General features: G+C 65.2%; 1 protein-coding gene across 4 annotated transcripts; it reads left to right on the top strand.

Moving 5' to 3' along the window:
* The first annotated feature begins 1,368 nt into the window (after window positions 1-1,368).
* LOC309601843 (cytosolic purine 5'-nucleotidase-like) lies at window positions 1,369-16,223 on the top strand. Of its 4 annotated transcripts, none has more exons than XM_082335025.1 (18): window positions 10,764-10,843; window positions 11,897-11,970; window positions 12,066-12,183; window positions 12,281-12,376; window positions 12,457-12,548; window positions 12,646-12,703; window positions 12,813-12,906; window positions 13,013-13,066; window positions 13,173-13,256; window positions 13,379-13,420; window positions 13,505-13,612; window positions 13,750-13,816; window positions 13,895-14,065; window positions 14,254-14,305; window positions 14,403-14,463; window positions 14,581-14,757; window positions 14,912-15,013; window positions 15,133-16,223. In XM_082335025.1, exons 2-18 carry the CDS (start codon window positions 11,952-11,954, stop codon window positions 15,187-15,189), a joined length of 1,452 nt encoding a protein of 483 aa, XP_082191151.1. In that variant the 5' UTR covers window positions 10,764-10,843; window positions 11,897-11,951; the 3' UTR covers window positions 15,190-16,223. The 4 variants fall into 4 exon arrangements, 3 of the variants coding, with proteins under 3 accessions (XP_082191152.1, XP_082191151.1, XP_082191150.1); XM_082335024.1 differs by lacking the exon at window positions 10,764-10,843 and adding an exon at window positions 11,378-11,509; XR_014230594.1 differs by lacking the exons at window positions 10,764-10,843; window positions 11,897-11,970; window positions 13,173-13,256; ... (7 more) ...; window positions 14,912-15,013; window positions 15,133-16,223 and adding exons at window positions 1,369-1,462; window positions 1,651-2,117; window positions 2,218-2,358; ... (6 more) ...; window positions 9,193-9,277; window positions 9,713-9,852 and having other exon boundaries at window positions 13,013-13,042.
* Window positions 16,224-16,663: the final 440 nt, after the last annotated feature.

Here is a 16,663-nt window from a genome sequence, read left to right as displayed (position 1 = left end):
GGCTGGGGGGGACCGCCGGGACCCCCCCGGCTGCGCTCGCCCGGCTGCGGGTGCGGGTGCGGCGGCCGGTCGCGGCGGGAGGCGCTGTCAGTCCCCGCCCCGGGCCTTTCCCGGGGGAACCTGGGCCGCGCCAGCGCCGGGGGGGGCGGCTGCCCCCGGGCCGCCGCGGGGGGGCCGGGGCCGGGGCCGGGGCTGAGCCCGGGGCTGAGCCCGCACCAGTGCCAGGCTGTGCCGAGCCGCGCCAGCCCGCGGCCGCGCCGGGCTGGGCCAGGGCCAAGCCTACGCCCGGGTCGGGCTGTGCCAGGCCGGGCCGAGCCGGGCCGAACCGTGCCGTGCCGAGCGGAACCGAGCCGGGCCGAGCCGTGCCGTGCCGGGCCGAGCCGTGCCAAGCCGGGCCGAGCCGTGCCGTGCCGGGCCGAGCCGTGCCGAACCGTGCCGTGCCGTGCCGTGCTGAGCCGGGCCGAACCGTGCCGAGCCGGGCCGAGCCGTGCCGTGCCGTGCCGAGCCGAGCCGGGCCGAACCGTGCCGAGCCGGGCCGAACCGTGCCGTGCCGTGCCGAGCCGGGCCGAACCGTGCCGAGCCGGGCCGAGCCGTGCCGTGCCGTGCCGAGCCGGGCCGAACCGTGCCGAGCCGAGCCGAACCGTGCCGAGCCGAGCCGAGCCGGGCCGAACCGAGCCGAGCCGAGCCGAGCCGGGCCGGGCCGATCTGGGCCGGGCTGAGCCGGGCCGATCTGGGCCGGTGCGCTCTGGGCCGGGCCGGGCCGGGCCGATCTGGGCCGGGCTGATCTGGGCCGGGCTGAGCCGAGCCCAGCCGATCCGATCCGGGCCAATCTGGGCTAGGCCGGGCCGGGCCGGGCCGATCTGGGCCGGGCCGCGCAGAGCCGATTCGGGCCGATCTGGGCCAGGCTGATCTGGGCCAGGCCGCTCTGGGCCGGGCTGAGGCGAGCCGGGCCGGGCCGATCTGGGCCGGTGCGCTCTGGGCCGGGCCGGGCCGGGCCGATCTGGGCTAAGCCGGGCCGATCTGGGCTAGGCCGGGCCGATCTGGGCTAGGCGGGGCCGCTCTGGGCTAGGCGGGGCCGCTCTGGGCTAAGCCGGGCCGCTCTGGGCTAGGCCAGGCCGGGCCGGGCCGATCGCCGCTGATCGCGCACGTGGTGCCGGTGCGCGCTGCCCGCGCGGGGGCACGGCGGCCGGCGGGGCGGGGCCGGGGCTCAGAGCTCGGCGCTGCCCAATGGCGACGCGGCCTCGTCCCCCCCGCGGCGAGCGGACCAATGGCGACGCCGTGCGTCAGGCGGGGGGCGGGCGTTGCGGCGGTCAGGTGGGGCCGCGGGAGGCGGTTAAAGCGCGGCGGGCGGCGGGCGGCGGCGCCAGTCGGAGGCGGCGCGGGCGGCGCAGCGGAGCTGAGCGGGCCCGGCCCTGCCCTTCCCTTCCATTTCCTCCCCGGCGAGCGCGGCCCGGCCCGGCCGGTGAGCGGCGGCCTTGGGCGGCGGCGCGGCGCGGCGTGGGGTGGCGGCGGGGCGGGCAGGGCACATGGCGGCGGGGGAGGGAGAGGGCGGGTGCGGTGGCGGTGGCGCGCGCGGGAGCGGCCGTTACCGGCGCGCGGGAAGGGCCGTTATCCGGTGCCCTCCCCCGCTCAGCCCCGTCTCTCCCGCAGGATGAAGCGCGGCGCAGGCCATGGCGCGGCACCCGGCCCCCAGCCCCCGCGGCCGGCGGGGCCCTAGGACGGCGGATCCCCCCCGCGCCCGGTAGCGACCCCCGCCCCTATTTAATTTTATACCTAACTTATTTATACACCCCCCACCATGGACCCCACCCCCACGCTGCCCCCCGCCCCCATGGCGGACTTCCTCTGGATGCTGGTCCTGGGCTTCATCATTGCCTTCGTCCTGGCCTTCTCCGTGGGCGCCAACGATGTGGCCAACTCCTTCGGGACGGCGGTGGGCTCGGGGGTGGTGACCCTCCGGCAAGCCTGCATCTTGGCCAGCATCTTTGAGACGGTGGGTTCCGTCCTCCTGGGAGCCAAAGTCAGCGAGACCATCCGGAAGGGGCTGATCGACGTGGAGATGTACAACTCCACGCAGCAGCAGCTGCTGATGGCAGGTTCGATCAGCGCCATGTTTGGTGAGGAATAGGGCGTCAAAATGGGGGGGGGGGGGAGAGGCAATGTGCCCCAGGGTGCCCTGGTGAGCGCCTTCTAACCAGGCTTCTCCTTCTCCTCCAGGATCTGCCGTGTGGCAGCTAGTGGCTTCGTTCTTGAAGCTCCCAATTTCTGGTACCCACTGCATCGTTGGAGCAACCATTGGCTTTTCGCTGGTGGCCAAAGGGCAAGAAGGTGTCAAGTGGTCCGAGCTGCTAAAGATCGGTAAGTCCAGCTCCTGTGACCACCCCTGTGCATGGCATCCGTGTGCCCCCTGGGCTTCCCCGTCCGGCAGCGGGATGCTGATCATGCCTCTTCTCTCCTAGTGTTGTCCTGGTTCATCTCACCCCTCCTTTCAGGCATCATGTCTGCTATCCTGTTCTTCCTCGTCCAGAGGTTCATCCTCCGCAAGGTAAGGGCTTTATCTGACCCATTATCTGACACCTTGGGGTTCCCGCGTGCTCCCTTGTCTGCGCCTTGGACTGGTTGATTGGCTTATGTGCACCAGAGCTTCTCCAGGCACATCTGTCCTTGTGTTGACACTTGGGTGAGCCCTTCTGGACTCCTTCAGGAGGAGCTGAAGGGACGGGAAAACTCTGTAGCCACTCCACAAAGCAGAGCCTGGGAGGTGAGGAGGCTTCACTCAACCTCCTCCAAAATGTCTGAGCCAGGAGTGTCCTGGCCTCAGCAGAAACAGCTGCAGTTTCCAAGTAGTGAAGTAGCCCAGAACTGATAAGATTAGAGCTTCTTGTCAGGCTATTCCCAAGTCCTGGTGGACCTCCTCTTGTGTCAGGCTGCAGATGAAGGCAATGGCCAACAGTGATGGCTGCTTCTTAGGCCTGGAGGGCCAGAATTGTCCCTGGTGCTGTGGAAACGGCACTTTCCTCCCATCTGGGGCCCCAGGTGAAGTGATGGGTGCTCGGGCTGGCTCCAGGGACATGCTCCCACTGTTGGGAGTGTCTGAAAGCCCCGTAAGAGGGATTGGACACCCAGAGGTGCTTGAAATGGAGGTGGCAGCTTTAGACCTCATCTTTCTGAGATGATGACCCTGGAGCACGGGACGCTGCCAGCCCAGAGCAGGGGTATCCAGCCAGCTGTCCAGAGGAACTCCAGCATTTTTTTCTGCATATTTGAGGTTAACTTAAATTATTTTAGGTCTTAGCTCTAACTATTTCTGTTTCAAGAGATGTTAAGATCTTATCGCTGCTGGTTTCTACCTGGCAGCCCTTTAAAACAATTCAGCGTCACTGCTGTCAGAGTAACCTTGCGTAACTGGCCTTTCAAAGCTGGGCTGGCCCCGTCACACTTCATTCTGGTGCTGAATAGTCCAGTTGCTCCGTCCCGCTCAGCATTTGGTAACGCTCAGTGTGTTTGTACCGACGCTAGACCCCGATTGCTGGGCAGCAGCAGAGATTAAGTGCTCCTGCTGCTTGGGTGAGGGCCTCTCTGTGCAGGTATGTGGTCAAATAAGCTGCTTTGTGAGTAATGGACTTTTTTATTTCGTCCAAGTCAGCTGGAAAGAGGTAAAAGCTTTGTCTGACAAATGGTTTTGTCTGAAAGTGCCTGGGGAGTTGAAAGCAAACATATGTGCAGCTGGAGGCTGTGGAGGTCTGCGGGCTGGGGAGCCTCAGGAAGGGTTCAAGAGCCAGGCAGCCCCTGGCTGCGGGTGCAGATGAGGTGCTCCAGCCTTGGGAGTGGTGGGACGCTCGGCTGGTCCTGCCCTGGGGCCCTGGGGAGCCTCGTGGGACCCACGGCATTCTGCCTCCTTCTCCGCCCCGGGCTGCTGGGGGTCGGACGGTGGCAGCTCCATGGGTTGTTTTCTAAAAGCTGTCGGGAGCTCTGGCTTGCTCAGCAGTTGACCGAAGGCACAGACCCCCGTTTGGGAAGGGGCTGGTGCTTGGCTGCTGCACAGCCCGCAAGGTCTGGCTTTCTGCAGTACTGATCCTTGTTTTGCAGGCAGATCCCGTTCCCAATGGCTTGCGAGCTTTGCCCATCTTCTATGCCTGTACCGTGGGGATCAACCTCTTCTCCATCACATACACTGGTGCACCTTGTAAGTACGCGTCAGAATACTTGAACCTTGATTTTTAAATTCTTTACAAAACCTCCATTAAATGCACGATTTACCCCTTTTTTGCTTTACAGGGCTGAAATCTCCTAGAAGGCGGCTGGCCTGTGCCGGTTACAGAAGGCTGCAGGCTAGCGTGCGCTGAGTTCTGGGCTAGATAGTTGCCCAGCCAAAGAGACCTGCTCAAACTAAACCCCTCCAGACCTTTCTCCTTAGACTTCACAGGACTGGCAGATAACATGACTTCCCCTTCCCTTCTCTTACCTGTGCTAAAACTCAGGTACCTGGCTGCCACTGAAGAGACTCCTCAGGCTGCCGGTAGCGAGGCTAGGAGCAGGGATGGAGGCTGTGCCTCCTGATTCACCTTGTCCCTAAGAATAAACTAATTATCCCTGGCAAGAAGAGCTGGCACCTGTACTGAGAAGAGGAATTTGTACTTCAGTTTGAAAAGCCAAATTGAAATGCTTGTTTGGCTGTTGTGTAGGGGGACAGGTTGCGGGCAGGACTAGGAGAGGGCTTGGCAGGGGAGGAGGGTGGCTTTGCTTGCGGAGCCGGAGGCTCCATAACCTCCGGGGTGACGCGGCGCGAGCTGTTTTCGGTCTGAGTGTGGGTTTCCTGTTGTGGAGGAATCACTGGAGGTGTGGTGAGGGCAGTCAGTGCTTTCTCCACAGGGCTTTCTCTGTAAACAGTGGCTGGAAAAATTTTTGGAGGGATGTCAGCTTCCCCTTCCCTTGGCTTTCCAGCCCAGGGGGGAAGGCAGGGTTGCTGCAGTGCTGCTGGGGGCACGGGGGCTGCAAAGCAGCAGCGGCGCTGCTCCAAGATCACTTTATCACCTGGCACCCCCGAGGAAGATTCATGTCTATCCCGAGTCCTCAGCTGCAGGAGGGCTGGGTGAGCTCGGTGTTGCTCAAGGGCAGGGTTTGCAGCCTTCAGCCAGGTTTGCCGTAAGCAAGCAGCCAAATGTGTGGGTAAAGGAGCTGCGATGTTGCTGGTGGTGCATCAGGAGCAGTAAGTTGTTGCCTGCAGCAGAAAACGCACGAGTTGAGCGGTTACAAGCACCTGATACCCCGACTGGGGGCTGCAGCAGGCTGTATAATGCAAAACCTCCGCTAAAAGTCACGCTGCATGTGAAAATGCTTGTAACTGGGTCACATAACACCTCTGATGCCTTGAAACTTGAGCTTAAGTTCCTAGGGACTTGTGGAGCGGGAGAACCATCTTCCCCCAGCAGCTGGAGGAGTTGATGGAGGTGTGGGGCTCTCCGTTGGGAGCAGCCCGGGTCCTTTGTGTCCTCTCCCCGACCGGGGGAAGCGGCGCTGTGGCTGCAGCAGCCGTGCTGGGTGGTTTTTTTTTTTTCTTTGACATTGCAGCAAGTGAGGAGACAAGGGCTGCGAGGAGCCTCCCGTCCCTGCTCAGGGCACACGCTGGTCCCTGACGGGGTTTGGCTGCGGGAGGGAGGGGGAGATGTCTGCATGTGTGAAAGATGAGCTTGTGATGGGGGAGACTGTAAGTGGGGGGCTGCTGCGTGAGTTAAGCTCTTGGTTTCGGTGCGGTCAGCAGTGGCTTTCCGATGGCGTTTCTCCCTGGCAGGCGAATTAGCTCAGGGATGTTGCAGGTGATTGGAGTCCCCGTGCCAGGAAGAGCAAAGTCGTATGTCGAGGAGGTTTTTGCCCGGAGGTTTTCAAAGATACGTTGTTTTATTTCCTAGTGCTGGGCTTTGACAAACTTCCTCTGTGGGGTATCCTCCTAATTTCGGCGGGGAGTGCTGTTGTCTGTGCTCTCGTCGTCTGGTTCTTTGTATGTCCGAGAATGAAGAAGAAAATTGAACGTAAGTAATGCCTCTCTCTTTGCAATCCTTTGGGGAAGGGCATGCTCGGACTAACCATCTTCTTTTCCCAGCGGGAGATCTCATTAGCCGGAGGGCTGTTATTAGCAGGGATCCTCAGCTTCAGATATCGCTTAAGCTGCTCTGCAAACCCTGAGTCACTGGGGCACATCTCATCGAGCTGGACCCTGCGTGCTCCTAACCCACTGCAGCACCAAAAAGCTGCTCCCTGGCACCCCAAAATACCCCTTGAAGTGGCTGTTGTGCTGCCTGCCAAGCGGCGTCTGGCAGCTGATTTCTGAGCAGGGCGATCTCTCCTTGAACTGCACAGGACAGCAGGCAATATTAAACAGTTTTCTATTAAACGATTTCACTGTTTAATAGAGAAAAAGAGAAGGCAGGAGAAAACCTGCCTGTTAACCAGTGTAACCTTTAATCCTCTGCGTACCTGCTGATCAATTTTTGGCCTGGCAGATGCAGATCACAAGTTTAAAGCTGTGTAAGCTGATGAAATCCTTTCCCTGTAGCAAAAAAAAAAAAAAATCTCTATTGAAAGGCATCCAAAAGAGCAGTCCTGAGCTCTGCCTCCCGAAAAGTACAGGCAGCTCTCCTGGAGTCGTGTGTGGTCTTGCATATAAATTTTGTGTGCAGTCTGGGGCACTTGAGGAACTGGAGATGAGGGGATAACCAGTGTCCTTGTCAGACTGGTGTAATTGGGGTGTGACTAACAGCTTTATGGCTGCCCTTGACATTCTTCCAGCTGTTTGAGCTTCAGCTTAACTCCTGCCTGCAAGGCAGCTCCTCTGCCTGCAAGGCAGCTCCCCTGCCTGCCAGACGGGCTCCCCTGCCTGCCGAGGCAGCCTGCCTGCCGGAGAGCATCGCTGGGGGAGGTGGCGGTGCAGGGGGAGAGGAGCTCTGCAGGGGCTTGATGCCACAGCCCGGCCCTTGCAGCAGCAAACTGGCTGGGAAATGGTCATGTTTGTGACAAGGAGGTGGTTTTTGTTGTTGTCTGAAGGAGCTGACCTCATGTTTTCACCTGGAGAAAACATGCTTTTCCCGGTAGAGGGGGAGTAACAGCCTCAGCTTCCAGGGCTTGGTGCTGCTGGCTTGGCTCTTCCAGTGGGACAGGAAACCAGGCTGCCCTTGGGAGGTGGAGACCGGCTCCTGTGTGGGTTTGTCACCCACCAGCGGGAGCTGGAGAGGAGCCCAGGCGGGCGAGTCCTCCCGGCAGGCTGGAGCTGATGGGCTGGCAGAGGAGTTAGGCTCTTCTGGGCACCTTCCCATCGGCTTCAAGGGTCACAACCGCCCCAGAAGCAGGTCCAGAGCATCCCATGGCCACCGGGAATGGGGATGGGACAAACATGGCTCAAAGAGGAACCTCTGCTGTAGGAAGAATGGGCATAAAAGCCCCATAATGGTGCTCACCACACCCCGTGTGGGTGGGGGCGCCTAAAAATAGGAGATGAGCTGGCTTGTGATGGTTTGGCTGTTGTGCCAGGGACAAGGTGCGACTGCCCAGCCGTTTCCAAAGTTCAGGATGGGGGGGGAAGCTGTAAATTTTTATTTAGCTACCATAAATCTGAGTGGTGAGGGGTGTGGGCTTGCTCCTGGTGGTGGTGGTGGGAAGAGGTTTGATGGCAGCTGTCTCCCTTCACAGGAGAGATCAAATCCAGTCCTTCTGAAAGCCCCTTGATGGAGAAGAACATCAGCCCGAAGGAGGACCACGAGGAGCCCAAAGTGCCCCTGGGCGATGCCAAGAGCCCCGTTGCTGATGTGGGGTTGGCTGTGCCCCAGCGGGCAGCGGTGGAGGAGAGGACGGTCTCCTTCAACCTGGGGGACCTGGAGGAGGCCCCGGAGCAGGAGAGGCTCCCCAGCCTTGACCTGAAGGAAACCAGCATTGACAGCGGTGAGTGGTGGGGGCTGACACGGGGGTGCCGGGGTGCTCTGCCCCCACCCCAGGTGCCCCTGGGTGCTAAAGCCCTGCCGTCTCTCTTGGCAGGAGCTGTGCGGCTGCCCAACGGCAGCCTCGTCCAGTTCAACCAGGCCGTGGGCCACCAGATGAGCTCCAGCGGGCAGTACCAGTACCACACCGTGCACAAGGACTCTGGCCTCTACAAGGAGCTGCTGCATAAACTACACCTGGCCAAGATGGGGGACTGCATGGGGGACTCGGGGGACAAGCCCCTGCGGCGCAACAACAGCTACACCTCCTATACCATGGCCATCTGCGGCATGCCCCTGGACTCCCTCCGCGCCAAGGAGGGCGAGGAAATGGAGAAGCTGACCTGGCCCGTGGCGGACACCAAGAAGAGGGTCCGCATGGACAGCTACACCAGCTACTGCAATGCGGTGGCGGATGCCCACCCGGCGGCTGATGTGGACCTGAACACAGCCCAGGTGGAGATGGGAGTCGGCGACTGCAAGGGCAGCAGTAGCTCCTTGGAAGAATGGCATGACCAGGACAAACCCGAGGTGTCCCTCCTCTTCCAGTTCCTGCAGATCCTCACAGCCTGCTTTGGCTCCTTCGCTCACGGTGGCAACGATGTCAGGTCAGTTGGGTTGGCAGGAGCGGTGGGGTTGCTCGCTGGGGCTGGTGCCTACCTTGCCCAGAGCCCCTGGCCCCCTAGACCAGCTCTCCTTTCTCTTCCAGCAATGCCATAGGGCCCCTGGTCGCGCTCTACCTGGTCTATCAGACAGGCGACGTGGCTACCAAGGTGGCAACTCCCATCTGGCTGCTGCTCTACGGAGGTGCGGGGATTTGCATCGGTTTGTGGGTCTGGGGAAGGAGAGTCATCCAGACGATGGGGAAGGACCTGACTCCCATCACACCATCCAGGTAAGGTCTGCCTTGGGGTGGGAGGAGCTTCAGGCAGTCCTAGAGCCGCATCCCGCTCCTGGAGTCCCTCTCTATCCTCCCTTTGGGGGTTTCGTTGCTTGGGAGGTGGAGCTGGGGTGCATGTGGCCCCATAACACCTCCCTCTGTCCCTTGGGGGGGTCGTTCTGGGGCTGCCGGGGGGCTGGAGAGCCAAGTGAGGAGCTGGCCCTGCTGTGCAGGGTCTGCCTGGGGCCAGCAGCCCCGGGTCTGGCTTGGGCTAAGCCCGCCTGACCCACTGGGTGGTGCGGAGGGGCCGGTGCCTGGGTTCCCATGCACTTTGTGTCTCTGCAGTGGCTTCAGCATCGAGCTGGCGTCTGCCCTGACGGTGGTGATTGCCTCCAACGTTGGCCTCCCCATCAGCACCACCCACTGCAAGGTAGGGGCGGGGGCAGGAGCGGTCGGTGCTGGCTTGGTGCAAGCTCGGCTTCCCCCCAATCCTGGTGCTAATGCGGCTGAGCTGGGCGGGAGGCCCCAGCCCAGACTGCTGGCTGGCCTTCAGGTCCCAGCTCTGCCATTTGCATCTGAATGCGGGGTTGGGAGGGCGGGGAGGAGTCCCTGGGTGAGGGGGTACTCGGGAGGTGATGGGAGAACAAAACCCTTTTGATGGAGCCCGGGGCTCTGCCGAGTGGCCGTGGGAGCCCCGGTGCTGCTCCAGGATGGCGGCTTCTTGCCCTCCTCTCTCTCTGGGGTCTGCTGGGTCCCAAGGGCTGGAGCGAGACCCTCGGCCCCGCGGCCGAGGCTTCCCCTGGAAGGGCTGGGGGAGGGCGGGCACCCGCTGCCGGGCTGAGCCGTGCCCCGGCTCCTCGGGCAGGTGGGCTCCGTGGTCTCGGTGGGCTGGCTGCGCTCCAGGAAGGCGGTGGACTGGCGCCTCTTCCGCAACATCTTCATGGCCTGGTTCGTCACCGTCCCCATCTCGGGTCTCATCAGCGCTGCCATCATGGCTGTCTTCAAGTACGCTGTCCTGAAGGTGTGAGGGCACCGGGCTCACGCTGCTCCTGCTTCCCTGCTGCCACCCTCCCCTCCAGGAGCCGGGGAGGCTCGTCCCGCTGTGGGACGGGGGCTGCCGTTGTCTCTGGGGCTTCCTCAGTTCTGCATAGTGTTGTCACTGAAGTTTGTTTTTTTTGTTGTTTTTTTGTTTTGTTTTTTTTATGTCGGCGCTAAGTGTCTAGAGGGGGGCGCAGCGGTGAGGCTGTGCCTGCCCCGGCGTGACTCCCCTGCTGCGCTGTAGCTTTAGGTTAGCAGTTACGGGAGGCCACTCTTCTTATTTTTAATGACTTAATGAAGATCCCCTGGCAGTGATTCCTCCTCGAGTAAAGACTGGGGCTGGTCCTTGCCCTGCCTGGGAGGGCGGGGGGGCCCTGGGGCACCCCCCCTTGCGGGCCGTGCCGTGTTCAGCTTTGCCTCCATCGCTGTAGTGGTGTGGACACCATCCTGCTCGGGGGTCCCTGGGGGGCAGCCCCCGGCCCCCCCTCACTGCTGCTACCTCGGACTCAATAAAGATTTCCTTTGTACGCCAGCGCTGCCGGTGATCTGGGGGGTGCCGGGGTGGCCCTGTCCCCTCGCGAGCTGCCCCATGGCCTGTGCCCTGCCCCTCCTTGGACCCGCGCCCTGGGAGGGTGCCAGCCCTGGGGCAGCTGATAAGAGCCCCACGTGCTCCCCCGCTGTCACGGGACCGGCTGTGAACCACCCCGGGCTGCACCCCAGCCCGGCACGGGGGCGTTATCGGGGCCCCGCACCTGGGCCTCCGGCCCCCCGTGTCCCCAGGGTGCCCCAGCCGTGCTCCCTCCCGGCCGGGGGGCCCAGCCCTGGTCAAGGCCAGGCACGGGGACCCACGTCAGCGCCTTGGCACCGGGGTGTCGCAAGAGCTGCGGGCGATTGCAGCGGGTGGTGGGGGGCAGCCGGGACGCCCCGGGCTCCCTGGGGGACGGGGACGTGGGGACAGGTGGGGTCTGGGACAGGTGGGGTCTGGGAGGTGCCTCCTGCAGCTGCCGGGGGAGGTGACCCGCGGGGATGGATGGAGGCCCTGCAGGGATGGGGACGTTTCCCGCCGGGACCGGCCGATGTCCCACGGGACGTGGGTGCCCCCTCCTGTCCCCGTCCCTCCGCCCGCCCCCCGGCACCGTGCCGCCTCCCCAGCTCCGGGGGCGCCGGGGCGCCCATCGGGGCCGCCTCGGGGCGGCGGCGGCGGGGCCGGTCCTTGACCCCGGTTAATGATTCGCTGCCGGTCGCTCCCCGCTGCCAGCGGCCCCGCTGGGCAAACACCGGCCCCGGGGCTCCGGGCCGGGGCCGTGGGAGGGCGCTGCCCCGGGGGGCGGCGGGGGCACGGCGGGGGTCCGGGGGGAGCCCCTTTTGGGGGCCCGGGGGGGAACCGCCCCGTTTTGGGGGTCGGCACCCCGGGGAGCCCCGCGTCCCGGCCCGGCTGTTGCTGGGGGGGGCCGGGCCGGGGCCGGGGGCCGGGGCGGGGCGGTCCCGCCGGGCCCCGTTAAAGCGGCGGCGGCCGGAGGCGGCCGGAGGCGGCGGCGATGGGCAGCGAGGGGGAGCGGGGCCCGGCGGCCCCGGGGCCGGGGCAGGGCGACCCGCGGGCGCTGCGGAGGGACTGCCAGCACCGGTGGGGCCGGGGGCGGCGGGGGTCGGGGGCACGTTGGGGGGGGCAGGAGCGGGGGGAGGACCCCGGGGGTGCAGGACCCCAGGGGGGTGCGGGAGGGGGCACCCTGGGGGGATCCCCCGTTTAGACACGGGGGGGGGGGGGGTGTTCAGGCGAAAAGAGGGGGCTCAGCGCCGCCCCTCCCTGCCTCGCCCCCCCGGCTCCGTTTCCAGCTCAAAAGCCCATTTTTCTGCTCCAATAACTCCCGGCGGGGCCCCGGGGCCAGGGCGGGCGCGCAGCCCCCCCGGCCCCCCGACCGGGGCTGGGGAGTGGGGCCGGGTCCCCGTCCCCTCCGTGCCCCCCAGTCCTGGGCGCCCCCCCACCCCGTGTCCTGCCCCGGTCGCCCCCCAGGATCTTCGTCAACCGCAGCCTGGCGCTGGAGAAGATCAAGTGCTTCGGCTTTGACATGGACTACACCTTGGCCAGTGCGTTTTGGGGGGGGGGGGGGGGGCTGAGGCAGGGTTGGGGGGCGGCGGGACCCCCCCAGCCCCTGCCCACGCCGCCCCCCTGCCCCTCGCAGTGTACAAGTCCCCCGACTACGAGGAGCTGGCCTTCGCCCTGCTGCTGGAGCAGCTCGTCTCCATCGGCTACCCCCACGAGATCCTCGCCTACAAGTACGACCCCACCTTCCCCACCCGGTGAGTTTTTTTGGGGTGGGGGGCACGGGGGGGGGTGGTTTTGGAGGTTTGTTGGCGTGGGTGGGACCCCCGCCTGCTGACGGGGTGTGCGGCGCAGGGGGCTGGTGTTCGATGCCCTGTACGGGAACCTGCTGAAGGTGGATTCCCACGGGAACCTGCTGGTCTGCGCCCACGGCTTCCGATTCCTCAAGGGGTGAGTGTGGGACCCCCGCCCCGGGGGGACACACGGGGGGGACCCTCGGCGTGGGCTGCAGCTCCCTGCTCCCTCCCCAGGGCCGAAATCCTCCACTATTACCCCAACAAGTTCATCCAGCGGGACGACATGAAGCGCTTCCACATCCTCAACACCCTCTTCAACCTCACGGGTGAGCAAGATGCCACCGCCCCCACGCCCCCCACCCCGTCGTGGGGTGCGGCCCCCTGCACCCCCCATGCCCCCTCTGACGGCCCCCTCCCCGGCAGAGGCCCACCTCTACGCCTGTCTCGTGGACTTCTTCACCAACTGCTCCAGATACATCAAGTAAGAGGGAGATGGCGGGGGGGGCTTGGACCTGGTGGATCTGGGGTGGGGTGGGGGGTCTCCCCTCGGTGGGGCAGCCCCCTCACCCCCCTTTTCCCCACCGTTGCAGCTGTGACACCGGCTACAAGCACGGGAACCTCTTCATGTCCTTCCGCAGCATGTTCCAGGACGTGCGGGAGGCCATGGACCACGTCCACCTCTCGGTGGGTGCGGCGGGCGGGGGGCTGGGGGACGTTGCTGGGGGGGTGCTGGGGATCCCCCCCACTGCCCCGGGGAGGTTTTGGCCAGCCCCGTCTGTCCCCTCTGCAGGGCTGCCTGAAGGAGAAGACGCTGGAGAACCTGGAGAAATACGTGGTGAAGGACGTGAGTGTCTGCGGACCCCCATGGACCCCACCGCCGCCACCCCGGACCCCTCGGCTGGGTCCCCGTGGCCCCCCTGGCCCCCCCACGCTGACTTGCCCCTCGCCAGCCCCGCGTGCCGCTGCTGCTGAGCCGCATGAAGGAGGTGGGGAAGGTCTTTCTGGCCACCAACAGTGACTACAACTACACCGACGTGAGTAGGGGGTGTCTGTGGCCACCCCCCGCCCCGGGTCCAGCCTGCCCTGGGGGGGCAAAGCGCAGGCAGGGGCCTGCCCTCCGCGGGGACAGCGGTGGCGATGCCGGGTGTCCTTGCAGGCCATCATGTCCTACCTGTTCGACTTCAGCGATGGGAACGAGGTGAGCCTGTCCCCGGCGTGGGCTGGGGGGTGCAGGGTGCCATCAGCAGCCCCTCGCTGACCCCCCCACCCCGGCACCCGGCAGGCTGAGACCCCGCAGCGCCCCTGGAGATCCTATTTCGACCTCATCGTGGTGGACACTCGCAAGCCGCTCTTCTTTGCCGAGGGCACCGTCCTGCGCCAAGTCAACACGGTGAGGACCCCTCCGCCGCCGCGGCGGGCACTGTCTGGGCATCGCGGGGCTCCCGGGGGCACAGCAGGGTGTATTTGCCGTTGGGTGGGCACAGGTAATGGTACCCCCCCACCCCGGGGGGGCCTCTTGTCCCGCAGGACACGGGGAAGCTGCGCATCGGGACGTACACCGGCCCGCTCCAGCACTGCGCCGTCTACTCCGGCGGTGAGCACCCGGCCGGGCTCCGCGGGCGGCGTGGGGGGGACGTGCCCCTGCCGCGGCCCTGACGTTCGGCTGCTGCAGGCTCCTCGGATGTGGTGTGTGACCTGCTGGGCGTGAAGGGCAAAGACATCCTCTACATGGGGGACCACATCTTCGGGGACATCCTCAAGTCCAAGAAGCGGCAGGGCTGGCGCACCTTCCTGGTGGTGCCCGAGCTGGCCCGCGAGCTGCAGGTCTGGACGGAGAAGAGCGGTGAGCAGCGCCTGGCCAGGGACACGGCCACGACACAGCCAAGCCCAGCTGGGGGAGGTGGCCCAGAGCCTCCTGCCCCCCTCGATGGCAAAACCGGCCCCGGTGGGCCGTGCCCCGATGCCCCGTGTCGGCCATGCTGGGCAGCGGGAGACGTTGCCCGCACTGAGCCGGCCCCGTTGCCCTTGCAGAGCTGTTTGAGGAGCTGCGGAGCCTGGACCTCTTCCTGGCGGAGCTGTACCAGTGAGTGGGCACAGGGCGGGCAGGGGGCACCGGAGGGGGTGCGGGCACCCGTGGGGGCCCTCCAGGCGAGCCCCCAGCCGGGTGCCTCCCACTCCAGGCACTTGGACAGCAGCAGCAGCGAGCGTCCGGACATCAGCTCCATCAAGCGTCGGATCCAGGTGACGCCTGGGGGCACCGTCCCAGCCGGCGCACGGCTCAGCGCCCCGCACCGATCCCTGCCGGGGGGGACGCCCGGGGGGGCATCGGATGCCCTGACCATCCTGCTGTGCCCGCAGAAAGTCACGCACGAGATGGACATGTGCTACGGGAAGATGGGCAGCCTCTTCCGCTGCGGCTCGCGCCAGACGCTCTTTGCCAACCAGCTGATGCGCTACGCGGACCTCTACGCTGCCTCCTTCCTCAACTTTCTCTACTACCCCTTCAGCTACCTCTTCCGGGCACCCCCCGTCCTGGTACGCAGCTCCCGGCCCCTCCTGCTCACCTGCCGTGCCTCAGTTTCCCTCCCTGCCTGAGGGGGGTATGGGGCTGATGGGGGCATTTGGTGAGCACCCAACCCCTTGGCTGCTCCGTGCCAGCCCCTCTCTGCCCGCCTTCTCCCCGCTGCAGATGGCACATGAGTCGACGGTGGAGCACGGCCGCCTGGATACGGGAGAGGCAGGCCCGGCCCTGGCGCCCTGGCTGGCCCGGCACGGCCACCCTGACCAGCAGGTGGGTGGCAGGGGACAGAGGGGCAGAAGCACCCACTGGCCACAGGCATGGGAGTCCCAGCGCCGGCACCCCCATGCCAGTGGGGTCCTGTGCCCGCTGAGCCCCCACGTCTGTCTCAGGTCCCTGGGGTCCCCCAGGACTCCAGCGGGGAGGAGGAGGATGATGGAGAAGCCTGAGCCCCCCCCAGCACTGACGGCTGCCAAGCCGGCGGGTGCCAGCCCCCGGCAGGGCACTCGGTGGCCCCAGCCCCTGCCCCACCTCACGCCTCTCCCCGCGCAGCAGCGCTCTTCTCCCCGACGCCGCGCCAGGAAAAGGGTCCCCCCCAAGCCCGCGGGCTGCCCGGTGCCCCCACCTTCGCTCGTGGCCCCCCAAGCCCGCTCGATGATGCCGACGCCGGGGAAAGCCGGCCGTGCCGCCGCTCCGGGTGTCGCGGGAAGCCCGCTTTGCACGGGTCGGTGGTCCCAGCAGCTCCTGCCCCTCCAGCTGCGGTGCCTGGCCCCGGGTGCTGCCGTGGCGCTGGGACCTGGCTCCGGGTGGAGGTGGGTGGATGTTGTTTGAACATAGGAGGGCTCTGGGGGTGACGGCTGCTCCCTGAGAATCCCTTGTACCTGCTATTGCCCTCCTCTCTTTTCTACCCTTTTCTATTTATAAAAGATTCTCGCTGGCACCAGGGAGACATAAAATTGGCCATTTTAAAGGAAAACTGCTTTGCTGCTGAGCCTGGGAGGTGAGGGCAAAGGGCAATTCCCAAATCCTTGGCCAGCAGCTGGGACAAGTGCAAGCCCCTGGGCAGAGGGTGGCAGCCCCAAGACCCCTCTGTCCTGGACCCTGTGCCTGCCGCGCTCCCCAGACCCCTGCCAGGACTTCCAGATCCTGCCCTAAGACTTCTTCCAGCATCGAGGTTTCTCAATAAAGATGCTGAGCCAACGCTGATGGTGGCTGTGTTGGGAGGAGGCAAAAGGGTGGGATGAGGACAGGATCGCTGCTTGCCGGGGACGCGAAGGTGACGCGGGGGCTCCCCTCCGCCCTTCGCGGCAGCCGTACTGCTTCGCCCCTCTTAGCAGAGCAGGGAAACCGTGCCGCTGCTCGCTCTGGGGGCGAGGGCAGCCCTGGGGTGGGGGGACTGCTGCTGTAGGGGCCCTGAGCACTCTAACAGGGCTCAGCTGCCCTCGCTGGCCTGTCCCGGACCCCCAGCCCTGCCCGGGGGCTGGGAGCCTGGCCACCCCACGGACCCCCGCACCCCTCAGGGCGCCGCCTTCAGCCTGCGCGGAAGCTGCCACGGTCCCGCAGGCACCCGGCCCCTCCGCGGTCTGGCACAGCTCGAGACGCGGGGTCTGTGCGTGCCTATCGGCGAGGAACATCCGGCTGCTCTCCAGGTAGGGCACAAGGCAGCTCTGGAGCAAATCCCTCGGGACATTGCTTCCAAACCACTGGAAGGTGCCTGGAGCGCTGCGGCGTCTGACCGACATCGTCCTACGGCAGGGAAGTCGGAGCATGCATCACAGCAGAGGAGCCGAGGGCAGTCCCAGGGGACACAGCCCGTGTCTCCAACCTCGGACCTCGCACGCTACTCACTGGGCCACGCCGCATCTCTAGTGCGAGTTTTTATTTATTATGTATTTATTACATATTTAAAACAGTGCTTATATA

The sequence above is a fragment of the Platalea leucorodia genome (assembly GCF_965183815.1).
Source record: "Platalea leucorodia genome assembly, chromosome: W".
NCBI lineage: Eukaryota > Metazoa > Chordata > Aves > Pelecaniformes > Threskiornithidae > Platalea > Platalea leucorodia.
This window is presented reverse-complemented; position numbering and strand designations above follow the sequence as displayed.

What these genes read in the sequence shown, in the direction of transcription:
- LOC309601843 (XM_082335024.1), top strand. Translation starts at nt 11,424, where the DNA reads ATGGGCAGCGAGGGGGAGCGGGGCCCGGCGGCCCCGGGGCCGGGGCAG. An exon ending in AACTGCTCCAGATACATCAA is followed by an intron (nt 12,704 to 12,812) that starts GTAAGAGGGAGA and finishes CCACCGTTGCAG; the next exon opens with CTGTGACACCGGCTACAAGC. An exon ending in CTGCGCCGTCTACTCCGGCG is followed by an intron (nt 13,817 to 13,894) that starts GTGAGCACCCGG and finishes CGGCTGCTGCAG; the next exon opens with GCTCCTCGGATGTGGTGTGT.